This window comes from Mustela nigripes, chromosome 3 (assembly GCF_022355385.1).
Source record: "Mustela nigripes isolate SB6536 chromosome 3, MUSNIG.SB6536, whole genome shotgun sequence".
Classification (NCBI taxonomy): domain Eukaryota; kingdom Metazoa; phylum Chordata; class Mammalia; order Carnivora; family Mustelidae; genus Mustela; species Mustela nigripes.
The window spans coordinates 75,884,647-75,899,311 of NC_081559.1; the positions used below are offsets into that span (position 1 = coordinate 75,884,647).

A 14,665-nucleotide genomic window follows, 5' to 3' on the forward strand; every position below is an offset into this window, starting at 1 on the left:
CAACCTTTCCCACTCTTTGGGCTTCTGACCTCTGATTTTATAATATTCTAAATCCTCATCTGTGGTATTTCCAGAATGTGAGCTTACTTTCTTTCTTTCTTTTTCTTTTTTTTTTTTGTTAAAGATTTTTATTTATATGACAGACAGAGATCACAAGTAGGCAGAGAGGCAGGCAGAGAGGGGGAAGGAAGCAGGCTCCCTGCCGAGCAGAGAGCTGATGTGGGGCTTGATCCCAGGACCCTGGGATCATGACCTGAGCAGAAGGCAGAGGCTTAACCCTCTGAGCCACCCAGGCACTCCAAGTGTGAACTTTCTAACATATATTCTGATAACAGGGCTCCAAGGGCTCATTAAAACTTAAAATCTCAACCACGCCACGGGACTTTTTTCCATGAATGGCAGAATACTTGTTTGACCACGCATTCTCAAGCCTCTGTATCTTTTTCTTCCTCCTACTTATCTATCTGATTAACTCTCATTTGTCTTATAAATCTCAGCTGTTTTTCTTTGTCTCCAAGTACAGGAACACAAGTCCTGTGACACTGGTCCTTTTGCATTTACGCTCACCACTCTTACTGTCTGTCTCCACACTGTCCTGTGAGCTGCATCAATATAGGTTTCTGTCTTTTCATCTGAGTGTTCCCAGTGCCTAATAGAAAGCCTGGAGTGCTATAGGTGACTAATGGTTGTTTGCTGAGAATAGAACAAGGTCCTTAAAAAACAGCATAAAATGGGATCAGACTCTGGTGGAGGAGTTAGCTTTAGAGGGAAGTTAAGATTGTCTTTATCTTGAGCGAAGAAAAAGGTGCTTGACAAAAATTAAGAAATCTCAAAGTGGCAGGAAGGGAAATACAGAGAAATTAGGGATGGCCGGGATAAAAAGTAAGTTAATATATGGAAAGTGAGGGCTTTGAGGATGGACTTGGGAACTTGAAGAGAATGGGAAAAGATTCAAAATAGCTGTTAAGATAAATGGGATAGGAATGAGTAAAAAGGTTGACAAACAGTGTTGAGTACCCTGCTGGGGTGGGATCACATATGGCAGAGAATAAATTAATTCTTTTCACTTAGGCAATGCCAATATAGCCTTGAGCATCCACAGTTGAGGGCCAAGAAGCCCTAACCTATTTGATTTATAATTGGACTTTATACTTAAATTATCCAGATTGGCTGCTCAGAGAGTCCAAAAACAATGACTACTAACTACTTTGTATCCCAGCATGTAATGTGGGGCCTTTGTTGAGTTATTAGACGAATAATTTACAGCCTCCCCATTCATGTATTTATTTTCTTCCTCAGATGCTTAGTTTTCTTGGTGTTTTTGCTGTCATGGGCCTCTGATAAGAAGAGCTGCGTGGGTGAAAGCTTATCTAAGCTATAAATAAGTAGTGTTTTCATTTTCTTAAACCAGATACTCCCACTGTCCACTTTGTCATCTTTCTCTGCAACCACATTGGCCTATGAAGAAATGGGACAGTGACGTTTATATAAAAATTTTACTAATAACACTTAAGTTCTTTCCTGAAGAATGAAAATACGTCTTAATAAGATATGAAATAATTTATTTGTCTTCAGTACATATTTTCTCACAATAAGAAAATCTGTTATCTACTTTTTTTTTTTAACTTTGAAGTGATCATATTTCTTGACGTTTGTCAAATCCATTACGATTTTAAATGGCAGCCAGTGGTGGGAAAGGCAGCATCTCTGAAGGTGTGGGCTTTGAGTCACCTTCATGAGAATCACCTGGAATGCTTAATAGAAATGCAATTTTCTAGGCCCCAGAACATCTGAATCAGAATCTATGGGGCACCAGGCCAGAAATAAGTATCAAAAGGGGTATGAGTGGTTTTTATCAAACTAAAATCTGGGAAGCAAAGCGGTGGTGGTGAAGAGTTTCAGATCTAGTCAAGCTAATCTGGTTAAAGTTTATCTACCATTTACTAGCTGAATGGCCTTTTTAAAGAAGCCTTTTCCCCTCCGTAAACCTCTTTCCTCCTTGATCAGAAGATAAAATCATTCCTACTCTATAAGGTTGCTTCAAAGGTAAAAATGCAATACTGCAAACCAAGTGCATAGCACAAAGCTTGAAATACATGAAGGTTCGTGGAAGTTATTCCTGGTAACACTGTTACTGGGATATGGGTAGACCATGATTAAAAAAAAAAAAAAAAAAAAGTTTGGCCATAACGTGAAATACTGCCACTGAATCTTTGGCATTTTCTGCATGTGGACCGGTGGTTTCTCTGGAGTTGAAGGTTTCTTTCTGTCCCAAGAAAGCCGCTGATGGACTGGGTTGGCAGTTGGCCATTGCATGAGGTTTGAAGTGGCATGGATGCCAGTAAGAGGTCTAAGTCCCCCATCTTCTGCATCAACTAGGAAAGTTACAGGCCATCTCCGTTAGGTAAATGATACTGACTTGCAGAGTTTACACATGAAATCTCTTTTCATCAGTCCTTAGGCCCCCAGTGAAGGGTTGCAACAAAGTGCTGTGTCTTGGGATAAATTGTCACCTATCAGACCAAACTGTGCCTCTCCCCCACAGAGGTCCTCTCTCCCTGCTCAGGAATAGTAAGCATGCTTGCGGCCCATTCTCCCCACCATAACCCCTCTGGCACAGAGGGCATTGAGGTGCCTCCGAGCGCAGACCCGCTGTGGGTTAATGCATTTCCACAGCAAAGAGCAGGAGTTTCTGCGAACAGAGTGCCCACAGCAAGTCAGGCAGCGCAGGCGCACCCTGTCTCACGTGCTCATTAACTTGAGGCTTCTAACCAGAGGTCTAAATTCTCGGGACCGTCAGCCCCGATCGTATGAGTTTGCCTGACAAAACGAAGATGAGCAAATATGATTTTTATCCAGATTACAAATACAGTAGCAGGTATTAGCCCTCAGGTCGACAGTTTAAAATCAAGTCTTTCATATTCATGACTGATCTAGAGGACACTGCTTCCCTTCTCTACCGCAGTCATGCATCCTGGGTAAGCCATGAAGGCTTTTCCTGAGCAAGTGCGTTCATTGGGTTAGGACCACTTGTAACTGCAGTTGACAATACTTGGTGAATTGTAGCTTAAATAATAAAGGCGCTTAATTGTTTTTGCATAATAAGCAGGAGGTGGCTGTAGGCTTAATAGGCAGCTACCAAAATCTGGGCATGCATGGTTATCCTCCCCGTTTTCTTGGCCTTTCCCTTACTGTCCCCCCAAGACTGTAGCAGCATCAAGGCTGCCAACCAAAGAAAAGGGGTAAAAGCAATATTCTGTGTCCCCTCGAGGCTGCCTTCGAGGAAGGGAATCCCCTTAGCAGACCTCTTACTCTGACTTACAGGACCTTGTCGCAAGCTCATCCACGAATTATTGTAGAGCAATCGTAATTCATTTCCTGAAGCTGAACGAGGGGCCTCTCTTCTGCAACAGCAAGGGAGTACTGCCTTCTGCCTCCTGCTCTACTCCTTGGGACCTCCAGGAGTCCGCCTTTATTCAAAGGCAGACTCCTTAAATGTTAGTTAACTGACATATCTTAGTTAATGAGAATTTTCCAGTATTTTCTTTTTCTCTGAAGTCAGTAGCAAAAAGGCACCATTTCACATGTAGGCTTGTAGGCCACTTGCTGCAGGCTTGTTTTTTGTCAAATAAATGACTCCTGGACCTCAACACAGGTAACATCTCCATTTGCATTATATTTCATTCTAGCATCTTGATTAAAAACATGTTAGCCATGAAGCCCTAATTCATCTTATCAAAGCATTCATTATCCTAAGACATGGGGAGAATTTCTTGCAAAATAAAACGATATTGTTCACTTAGGGAAAACATAGAGCCTGCTGCCGAAATCCATCATTTTTCTATTCTTCCTTTTTCACTTATTAAGTTATGATTCTCTATGTACACAGTACCTTGATTTGTTTAAATTATGTGGATTCTGGGCTGCTTTGTAAATTTCAAGCGTGCATTATGCATGTTTTAATGAAGAATGAACCACGATTCACGGGGAAAGCTCCGTTCAGCCTTGTCACACTTCCAGATGTGCACCTGGACCTTTCTTCTGTCTTCCATAAAAAGCTCGTGGGTATCTTTCTGAGGGCACCCTGTTAATGAATCCAGATACAGTAAGATGTATATCGTCATTGTGGTAATATGGTAAAATAGCTTAAAAATGGAAAATGAACCGGGAGTCTGGCTGCTGAAATGTGAACACAGTGTTTTTCCTTAATTTGCTGTTGTCTTGGAACCTAGCTGTTTATGCAGTGCTCTCACCTTCTCTTGCTTGTCTAAGTGCCAACTTCTTTCCCAAAGGTGCTCAGTGACTAATGCTTTGGTTACAAGCCAGAATATTTTATAAATGTCTATTTCTAGGCAGCTCTTCCACAAGTCTTAATTAAACTTTAATGTCAAGCTGAAGTTTACTTTTAGAACCTCTTAGGTTCCTTCAGTTGTAACATGATTGCAGAGCAGTGGAGGGAATGTAGGACGCCCGGGTCCTCACACATTTATCTTCTCTCTGCCCTCTGTGCCGCCAAGCAGATGCGTACTTGTGGAACACAAAGGTTTAGGACAGGAGCCTGAGGAAATCACAGGCATTCCCTGAACCGGTGGGAGGAAGAGCGTGAGGTCGCTGAGTCTGCTTCCTCCACCCGGAAAGGGTAGCTTTGGTGTAGGATTACTGTTGTGTTAGTTATTACACATCCTTCCAGAAAAGACCTAACGTTTCACACCGAGGGATCAGAAGCTAGAGATGCTGTGCACCCACTTGGTCTTTGTTCCTTCCTCCTCGATGTCCCCAGTGCCAACCCAGGGATTCTGAGGACTGGGTGGGGCTGGGGGGGGCGTGGTTTCTCTGATGCTGCATCTGATGCCATCCCAAATAACAAAGCCTCTATCCATGTCAGAATGATCAGATTTAAAATACAGTGATGTCCCTTTTTGTGCTTATTTTGCAACTAATGATACTTAGGTAGTTCTATGCCAGAGCCAGCAAACTCTTTCCATGAAGGGACAGAGTAAATATTCTAGGCACAGAGGTCTGTCTCCGCCTCTCACCTCTGCCATCACAGTGCCGAAGTCACCCCAGATGAACAAGCATGGCTGTGTTCCAATAAACCCCAAGGACAAAACCAGGAAGGGGCCCAAATTTGGCCTTTAGACAGCAGATTTTGAGACCCTTGTCTATGTACATTTGCTTTTTACATGACCATTCTGTAGTATGTTTTTATTTTTTGGTATACTAGAGTGCCTTAGAGTTTATTTTGTTATTTATATATAAGTTGTTGGTATAATTTAAGCTGGGTGCCAAAATTTCCCAGATTTAGACATGCTTAGGAGTTAATCCTGGGTTCACAAACCGTAGAGGTCTCCTTCTAAGACAGATAGACTAACCCAACAGAAATACATCTATATGTTCCCCGAAAGACTGTAATAGTTCCGAATTAGAATTGTCAAAATTCCCAATGATTATTGGATAAAGAAAATGTGCTATATTTATAAATGGATACATATATGCCAATGAGGATAAACCACTCACAACTCCATGCATCTGTAGAGTTTAATGTTCTAAACAAAATTTTAAGTACAGAAAGCCTGATAGGTAAAAATTAAATACTCTGTGATTCCACTTATAAGAAATAGAAAAACTGGGCAAAGCCAGTCTATAGTAAAATAAAAAAGGAAGATGATGGGTAGAGGAAGGGAGGGGCGTAAAGGCATTTCTCTCTCGTGCTAGTGATACATTTTCTTGATTTGGGTGTTGCTTTCATTAGTGTAATCAGTTTGTAAAAATTCCCCGAACTGAATTTTAGGATATGTGTGTTTTTCTATATGTGCTATCTTGATAAGTGTAAAATGGAAAGAAAAATCAGGGTAAGAGGGGAAGAATTTTTAGGTATAATTGAACTGTGCAGCTTTTTTGATCTCTGCCATTAGAAGGAGAAGAATGGGGAGAAGCATCTCTAATTTGTTTGCATATTCAGAAGTTCATGAAAATAATTACTTCTCAGAAACTAGATTCTTTCCAGGGGCTCCTGGGTGGCTCAGTCAGTTAAGCATCCAACTTCAGCTCAGGTCATGATCTCAGGGTCCTGGGATTGAGACCCTAATGGAGCCCCACATTGGGCTCTGTGCTCCATGGGGAGTCTGCTTCTCTCTCGTGCTCTCCCTCTCTCCCTCTGCTTCTCCCCTGGCTCATGCACATGCTGTCTGTCTCAAATCTTGGGGGGAAAAAAAACCTATTTCCAGTATTGATATTGCCATTAATTTATTGGTTAGTTCAATAGCTGTATTGCTACTAAAATGTTATGTTGTGTGATAGGGAATAGATCATATGAATGTAGTAGTGGTAGATGTTTATTTAACGAAACATTTGGAATTTGTATACTGTCATGGGACAGACAAACATGGATATCATTTGGTAGAATTTATAATGAGTTGATGAACTTTCTTTTACAATCTTTTATCCAATAATTTCTTCAGGTTTTCTGATGTTTTTCTTTAGTGTTATCCCACCGTCTTTAATGTTTGATACAGTGACGTGCCACATATATTTTTTGAGCACTGTGTTTGTAGGCTCTGAGAAAACAGTGATAATCATGATCTAGCATCTACTTTCCAGTACTCACTCTAGTGATAATAAAAGCAGACTCTGTGAAAATACTGCCTTAAAGGTGTGCCAGTGTACTGGGAGAGGGAGAAGCTACTTTTGTTAGGGGGAATGCAGTGCTGAGCTCTAGAGGGGGGTGGGGGGACGCAGTGCTGAGCTATAGGGGTTAGCAAAGAGTATCAACGAGAAGAACTTCCTGTAACTATTAACACTTCGTTGAGTTTTGAACAAGAACAAATCAGCCAGAGACACAAAGAAGGGAAAATGTGAAGGAGAGGTAGCTTGAATTAAGACACAGACACAGATGTTTGGATACCTATTTGCAGGTGAGTATGTCTAAAGCAAAGGAATGAGTTGTGCAGTGCAAAGTGAGGCCTCCTGTGCTGTGCTCGTAAGTTAGCCTTCGTCTTGAAGGCACTGGAGCACGTTAAGCAGGCACATGACATTGTCAAGTTTGCTTTCTGGAAAGTGATCCTCTCTGGCAGTGTGAAAATTGGACTGGAGAAGGAGGGCTTGAGAAATCAATTAAGGGTATAATTCATGTTAAGTCATGTTCAGTCATGAAGTTTTCCTACTTTTATATTAAAAAAGAAATTAAATAGTCCTAAAATTAAATAAACCTAAATAACCAGAATGGTAGAAAAGCAAAAAGCAACATGCCCCGCTACCTTCAGGCAAAAGTGGTTCCCTGCCTTGAGTTCCCAGGGCTCCTCATTCACAACTCTTTCCCGTGGATTGGTAATATTTGTTTATATTTGTCTATACCTCTGTCTTTGACAAGCTCTCCAAAGGTCAGGATCTCTTAAACTGCTGTTGTATCCAGGAATGATGAACCTAATAATTATGTAGGAGGTTTCAGTTATAGTCAGTCATTCATGTGTCTTCAAATAATGGCTACAAGCATAAATTTGGAAACCTGTTCTTGAACCCTGTTCTCAGACACACTTTGTTTTAAATCAGTTCACAAATAACCCTTGAATACGGACTCTGTGTTTAGCATTTCTGTAGTTTATTCGGACACTGATCTTCTATACATTGTTGATCAGAATGGTACAGTGTAAGGTTGAGGAAAGCTTCTCAAGACCCAGGAGAGAGGTTACCTTTCTTATTGCCGGGATTAGCCTCACCTGACACTTTCCTCTGGGTCACATCCTTCACTGGCTGAACCAATTTTTCTAAATTTTAAATTCTTCTATAGAACCATTGTGTAAAAGTTTTCTTTGGGCTCTTCTAATTCTCTCATTGATAAAGAGAATGGGCTGTGCAGGCATTTTCCTGGAGACTTTAGAAGATTTGGGCTGTGGTGCTTTGAAGAAGGGCCTTAAACCTCAGGTTCTTTATATATAAACGTGTTATTCTGAGGATTTCATGGGATGTGCATGAGCCAAATTTTCAGCATAGTAATTACTACTTCTGCGGATGGCAGCTGAGACTTCAAGATGCTGAAGCACCTCTTCCCACCTTGGAGGCCTGGGGCCAGAGCCAGAACTGGAAATCCTTACTCGTAGGTCTGGATTTGCAGCAGTCTGCTCTTTCTTTCCAGGTCACAGGATGGCAAAGCATGGCTGCAGTTCTATTTTAAATGTGGTCTAGTTATCGGTAGAGGGGACCAGCCTGCCTTGAGAAATGAATTCTGTTGCAGCAGACTGTAGTGCTGTCCACTTGCTGGAGAGCCGTCCCTCCCAGGGCTGTGCTCATTCCCCCCAAAGGTTGCCTCTGTTTGGGTGGTGGTTCCCTCGGCAGTCTCCTTTTCCCCCGGTCTCCCCATTCCCCCCTTCGGTTTAAGCAGCAGCTCGGTCAAGGTCTTTTCCAAAGTAAAGAAAAGAAACAAAGCTTTGCTTTTAGAAAAATACTGTGCAATACTGAGGGAAAATATGTTAAAGCTCTAGAAGTGAAACAGAAAGGAGTGTAGCTTAATTAGGGCTAATTAAAAAATAACAAACTTCCTGGGTAATAGCTGATTGAATTTATCTGAAACATGAAGAATTGAGTTCTCACATGAACTGGTGTCTACTTATATGGGCTCACCTCCCCCATGTTTTTTTTTCTCCCAAATTAGTATTTTATGATTAGTATAAATGAGGGGATGGGATATTTATTTCTCAAACATTACTTACTTGTTACTAAGCAGTATTAAATATTACTTAATTTTTAGACCACATGAAAATAAGACCTATCTTGCTGTTGGAAGTATGAAGACAGTAATGTTGAATGTGTCCTTGTTTAATGCTGGAGATGATGCGTATGAAACAGCTCTGCACATCACACTCCCTGCCGGCCTTTACTTCATTAAGATTTTAGATCTGGTAAGTATCAAATACCGTAGCATGATACTATATTTCATTTTTTAAAAATATAAATGGTGTAGGGGCACCCAGGTGGCTTATCGGTTAAGCTTCTGCCTTTGGCTCACGTCATGATTTCAGGGTCCTGGTTCCAAGCCGAATGTCCAAGCCCCATGTCCAGGCTCCCTGCTCAGTGGGGAGGCTGCTTCTCCTGCTTCTCCTCCTCTCTGTGCCCCCACCCCGACATGTATGTTCTCTCTCTCTCAAGGAAATAAATTTTTAAAAAAATGTAAACGGTATGATCCATTTCATGGAAGTAAGGCCTAAATATTAGGGTATATACAGACTTACCACTCAAAATTCCATTGATTTTCAGACTTCTTCTTGCTCCTGATCAAAATGATAAGTTCCTTGGTATCTGAGATCGAAAAAGTCCACTTCTGTCTTTTAAATGTTACCACATGAGAGATCCTCTTGTCCCAGCAAGCTGCTTGGGCGCCGCTGCTTCTCTCATTGATGGCACGCTTCTCTGGCACTACGGTGCCGCGCTTTGTGGCTGAGCTCCCTGAACAAGCAATACTGGTCCTCCAAGCAGGCGCCCAGAATTACTGCTCTGCATTTTACGTTCACATCCCTAGTCTTGTTCCCCAAGAACTTCCAACAAATACCATATAGCCAGTGATCCTCCAAAATTCTGAAGTCTTGGTATCAACCAGATCACAGGCAATTTCTCTTTATCTCCAAGAGTTTGAAGCACTTAGAGACCTTTTCTTACCACCGTGCCTCAGTCGTAAACAGTTAAATCTATCAGCAAGGCATTAATAAGGTTGATTTCAGAGAGAAAAGCCTCAGTCACTTTCCCCTTTGGTGCCTATCTTATCCCTTAACAAATTTACACCTCTTTTACCCAGAGACTATCTCTTCAAACCAAGGGCACTTAGGTCTTTGACCTCTCTGGGATATGTTACTCCTTTCTCTAGAACACTAGGAGCCTATTTGCAATAGTATGAGGGGAAAATTTAAAAAATATATATACTTCTGTATATATTATATATATATATACATATTTAGTACATCTATTATATATACACATTTATAGTGCATATACATCTATAGTACATAGTGTGTATTTATATGTATACTTCTCTAGTATAGTATAGTATATAGAAACATCAAGATATATATTTCCCTGAATATTTGAATTATATATATATATATTTATATATATAGAATATCCTATTGTGGTGACAGTTACTGTAATTACACACCTTTACCTCATTCTCACATCCCAGACAAAAGAGGATCAATGAAACAGGGACTTTATGAATTACTCCCTTCATGGTTTTTCAAGAACCTGGACCTTGAGTTAAATAAGAAAAACAAACATGGATGAAAGCTACAAGGCCAGGAATTATTCTGTGTATTCTTTGGAGAATTTAAAGGAATATTAAAATATACATCTCTGTGTGTGTGTGTGTGTACACACTTATAAATTTTATTTATATTTCTATGTATCCCAAAAGTAAACAGAAAATCGACTTCCAGGAAGGCAAATTCTTCAGGAATGATTTGCTTTTCAAAGACTGTTCCTAAACATATGTTACTTCTCCTTCCCTTCTTACCTAAAGGATTTGTTTCATTTTTCCTTCTAGGAAGAAAAACAAATAAGCTGTGAAGTAACAGACAGCTCTGGCTTAGTCAAACTTGACTGCAGTGTTGGTTACATATATGTTGATCACCTATCAAGGGTAAGCATTTAGCATGTATAGTTTTTGCTTACTAACATGAACATAAAATATTTTTTTTCTGTTTATGCTGCATACAAATATATAATTATTTATTTGCTTAAGGTGAGCAGCTAAGTGATGAAATAAAACTCAAACCCACTGGGCTTAGATCTTTGAGATTGTGTTTATATTCTTGGCAATGTTCACTGTAAAAAAAAAAAAAAAAGTGGGGGCACATGTTTGTGTCAAAATTGGCATGTGAATGTGTCGATCAGCATTCTCCTCCCCCGTCTCACCCTCCCCGACACTCCCCCTACCACTCTCCACCCCAGGTGGTCCTATCTGCCAGGCATGTTACCTCTGCTATACAAAAAGGTGTTACTGGCAAGAGTCCTCACTCAAGTTGTTAAAGCATCTCTAATTTTGTCAGTCTGGACCTGCCTGTCTTTCCATTTAGAAGGAGGCTTTGTCTCTGAATGTCACTTGTGGAAAAGCCAACAGCTTTCCCCCTTAGCTCACTGCCTGGGGGAGGGATAGCCTGTGCTTCTAGAACATAGTCTCCAATCTGCATTCCACAGAACATCAACATTAAGAAAATTTCAGATGATAAAAAAATAGTTTTTAGATTTTGTTTAAAATGGGCGTTTCCCTCTCTGCGTTTCACAGATAGATGTCAGCTTTCTGCTGGATGTGAGCTCACTCAGCAGAGCGGAAGAGGATCTCAGCATCACAGTGCACGCCACCTGGTATATTTCACTGTGAAAAAACAACGGGGCTACAGAAGTGGACTCCTGACTTTAGGGTGGGGGCACATAGGGGAACCACGGAGCTGTGATCCATTGTCTGCAGGAGAAAACTTCTCTTGTGTGATCTAAGAAACGAAAAAATCTCTCACTATCTTTGGAGCAAATTTCTGTCAACCCTGTCCTAAACATTGCTTACCACCACGTCTTTTTTCCCCTACTCCCCAAGCCTCCAAATACATTTGGTATACATGATAGGTGATTAGTCCTCTCTGAAAATGATTTTTATGTTTGGGGGATTCTAACAGGGTGTCTTTTATCTGTTTCTGTAGTGCAAATGAGGGGGAAAGGGAGGACCTGAAGCGGAACAGAGTGACTTTAGCAATACCTCTCAAGTACGAAGTCATGCTAACTGTTCATGGGTAAGTAAATATGGACTCCTCTTGTAAAGTTGAGAGCCGATTTTAAATTCTGGTGCTTCTTATATTATTGGTCAAAAAATATATTGAAAAATTTTTTAAGGAAAGCTCCTGTGCTGTTGCTATCCCTTAAAAAAAACCTGGTGTCGCATCCTCTTGCTTCGTTCTTCACTAGTCTCTTGCACTCTGTAATCATTACTGAGGCCTCTTTAAGCTAGTACCCGGTTGGGGATTTCTTCCTGGAAAAGCCCCAGAAGCCTCTAGCAGGTCATGTCCAGCCTGTCAGTTGCACACTATAAAGGCCACGGGTGGGGCAGGGGTGGGGTGGGGTGGGGGAATGGCAGTGTGATAATTAGCCTGATAATGCTCAGTGGCTGTGGTGAGAGAGAAGTTCTAGGAAGTGTAAGCCTGGCCCAGTCACCACTCTCCAGAACCCACCTCTCCCTGTGTGGCAAATCGATGGAGATAGGAGAGCACCAAGCTGCAAGGTGTCCCCTGACCACTCACTGACCCATGAATTAGGGAGTTTCTCACCCATGGTCCCAGAGCCAGCATTCACTGGTTCCCCACAATGTTAGTGATTGGGTGGCCCTCCTCAGATTCAAGAAGGAAACATGTAGAAAATATTTAAGGAGTATTAAGAAAACCCTTACTGATTTTACTGGAAATGATTTAGACTATTAGCCTTTGTTTAAAACAATATTCTTTTAAAAGGATTTTATATATTTGAGAGAAAAAGAAAGCGAGACAGGGAGAAGCCTGGGGCTCGATCCCAGGACCCCAGGATCATGACCTGAGCTGAGGGCAGATGCTTAACTGGCTGAGCCACCTAGGCGCCCCTAAAGCCCTATTTTTAATGGACCAGAAATAGGAGATACCGAACAAATAGACCGATGAGCTTTTCTTGTTGCTCCAAATATAAACCATCCCCAATCATTTTTAACTACTCACAGAGATGGCATATAATTATATAAAAATAAAATGGTGTCTGCATCTGAAAGAACTGAGTATCACGTTTCCAAGGTGAAACAAGCAGGAGAGAGAAAGCCACTCAGGAGGGAAGACCCTGCTGCATCAGTGGGCACCAGAGAAAAGCTGACTCCACGTTTCCTAATTTTGAAACCTCGTTATATTTCCTTTTTGTGATTTTCTCATGATAAGTGTCCTCCACCTCATATTTTGGGCAAGGAATGTTCTGCGAGCATAAAACTGCCTAAATCTACAGTATTTCAATATTTCTGTGTGGCCTGTTGCTCATTTTCATTACTTCACATTAGCTGCCAAATAAAAGCAACTAGTGGAGTTGGGATTCCCCAGACAAATATTTCTTAGAAACCACTACTGACCTCTATGCTAATCACAGGCAAGAGTGACAACCTTGTATTCCTAAGCAAAAAGTTTACCATACTTACTGGTGTTTGAATTGTTCCCCAGCTTTGGGGTTCATTACAAATAGCCAACAGGAAGTGGATCACAGAAGGACATAATACAAAAATAGGTAAAATCGATGGGCTTATAGGAAGATATTGGAGCTATCGGGATAAAGTTAAGAATTTATCTCCTATTTTAAAAAATTGTATGAAACATTTGAGGGCTGACAAAGAAGGAATGGCCAGTGGACTAAACCAGGCAGTGCTGGGAAGACAGGATATTCATGGGAAGAGACATTAACACCCAAGTCAGAGCACACGGCTTTCTGAGTTTATTACATTTCACTAAAATTCATAGCTTCCCAAGAAACCAAAAATATTCCTTGGTGCTTAGAGGCCTCTATAGTCTGGAATATAGTATTAAATAGCATTTTTAAGAGAGATACAATAATCCAGCCTATAGGGAAGGAGTGTGTATAATAGCTCAACAAGACCAATGAAATTTGAACTTGTTTCTTTCAGATTTGTCAACCCAACTTCATTTGTGTATGGACCAAAGGAAGAAAATGAGCCTGAAATGTGCATGGCAGAGAAAATGAACTTCACTTTCCATGTAAGAAGAGTTGTTTTGATATTCGTAGCAAAGTGAAAGCCTGGTACTGCTCCATTGCTCCCAAGGACATGATAGGCTGAGATGCCAGAGGCTTAGGGCCTGCCCCCCGCCACCGCCCAGCTTTGCCCCCCATGGCTGAGGAGCCCCCCTACGGCTTAGGGGCCCAGTGTTTCCTCCCTCCCCTCTCCTCCTGGGTTAATGCTCCTTGTTTTCCCTTTGCCTTGCCCCTTCACCGAAGCCCTTGATTCCTTACAAATACCACAGGAAGGAGCAAGCACAGGACAGAGGGAACTGCTGAAACAGGCAAAATTACCAGAGGAACCGAATCTGCTAGAGGTGCAGAGATCAGGACAGGCCAAGTGAATGCATCTTTGGGTGCAAATCAGTGAAATCTCTTCTGGGTTCAAGCTTTTATATAAGCACTAACATTACCAGTAAAGGTAGCTCTTACCTCCTCCGCCCATTTAAGGTCGTGGTCAGCTGTTGAGGTCATAAGCATATGACCTGTTACAAGTGATGTCATTTATTAAATTGCTTTTTAAAAATGGGTATCATCATCCAAACATTAATATAAAGGTAATTTTTAAAAAATTTTTACTGCCAAACTGACACTTTTGGGGCATCCTGCGTATGGTAATTGTAGATAATGAATAAAACCACCATATGTTTTGAACCAAAAACAATGCTCCAGTCTTAGAACTAAGTAACAATCCACAGAGTGTGAGTGCATCTGACTTTAGGCACATGATGATATTTTTTTGTAAGGCAATGCTTCTGAAAATGTAGGTTTGCGGGGCACCGTGGGTGGTGGTGGTGGTGGGCGGGTGGTGCTATCAGGTAAGCGTCTGACTCTTCTGATCTCGTGGCTGTGAGATCAAGTCCCGTGTCAGGCTCCGTGCTCTGTGTGGAGTCTGCTGAAG

At 41.3% G+C, this 14,665-nt stretch overlaps 2 protein-coding genes across 2 annotated transcripts in view; one reads left to right on the top strand and one right to left on the bottom strand.

The window, feature by feature from the left end:
• The window catches only part of ITGA4 (integrin subunit alpha 4), a 77,464-nt gene that overhangs the window by 55,517 nt on the left and 7,282 nt on the right, over positions 1–14,665 (top strand). The window contains exons 18-22 of the mRNA XM_059394280.1: positions 8,744–8,894; positions 10,526–10,621; positions 11,267–11,346; positions 11,676–11,765; positions 13,655–13,745. Of these exons, the coding sequence (XP_059250263.1) occupies positions 8,744–8,894; positions 10,526–10,621; positions 11,267–11,346; positions 11,676–11,765; positions 13,655–13,745 (508 nt within the window). The remainder of the gene's footprint in view (positions 1–8,743; positions 8,895–10,525; positions 10,622–11,266; positions 11,347–11,675; positions 11,766–13,654; positions 13,746–14,665) is intronic.
• Positions 1,588–14,665, bottom strand: part of CERKL (ceramide kinase like) — a 139,110-nt gene continuing 126,032 nt past the window's right edge. Inside the window, exon 13 of the mRNA XM_059394283.1 lies at positions 1,588–4,084. Within this exon, the coding sequence (XP_059250266.1) occupies positions 4,009–4,084 (76 nt within the window). The 3' untranslated portion in view covers positions 1,588–4,008. The remainder of the gene's footprint in view (positions 4,085–14,665) is intronic.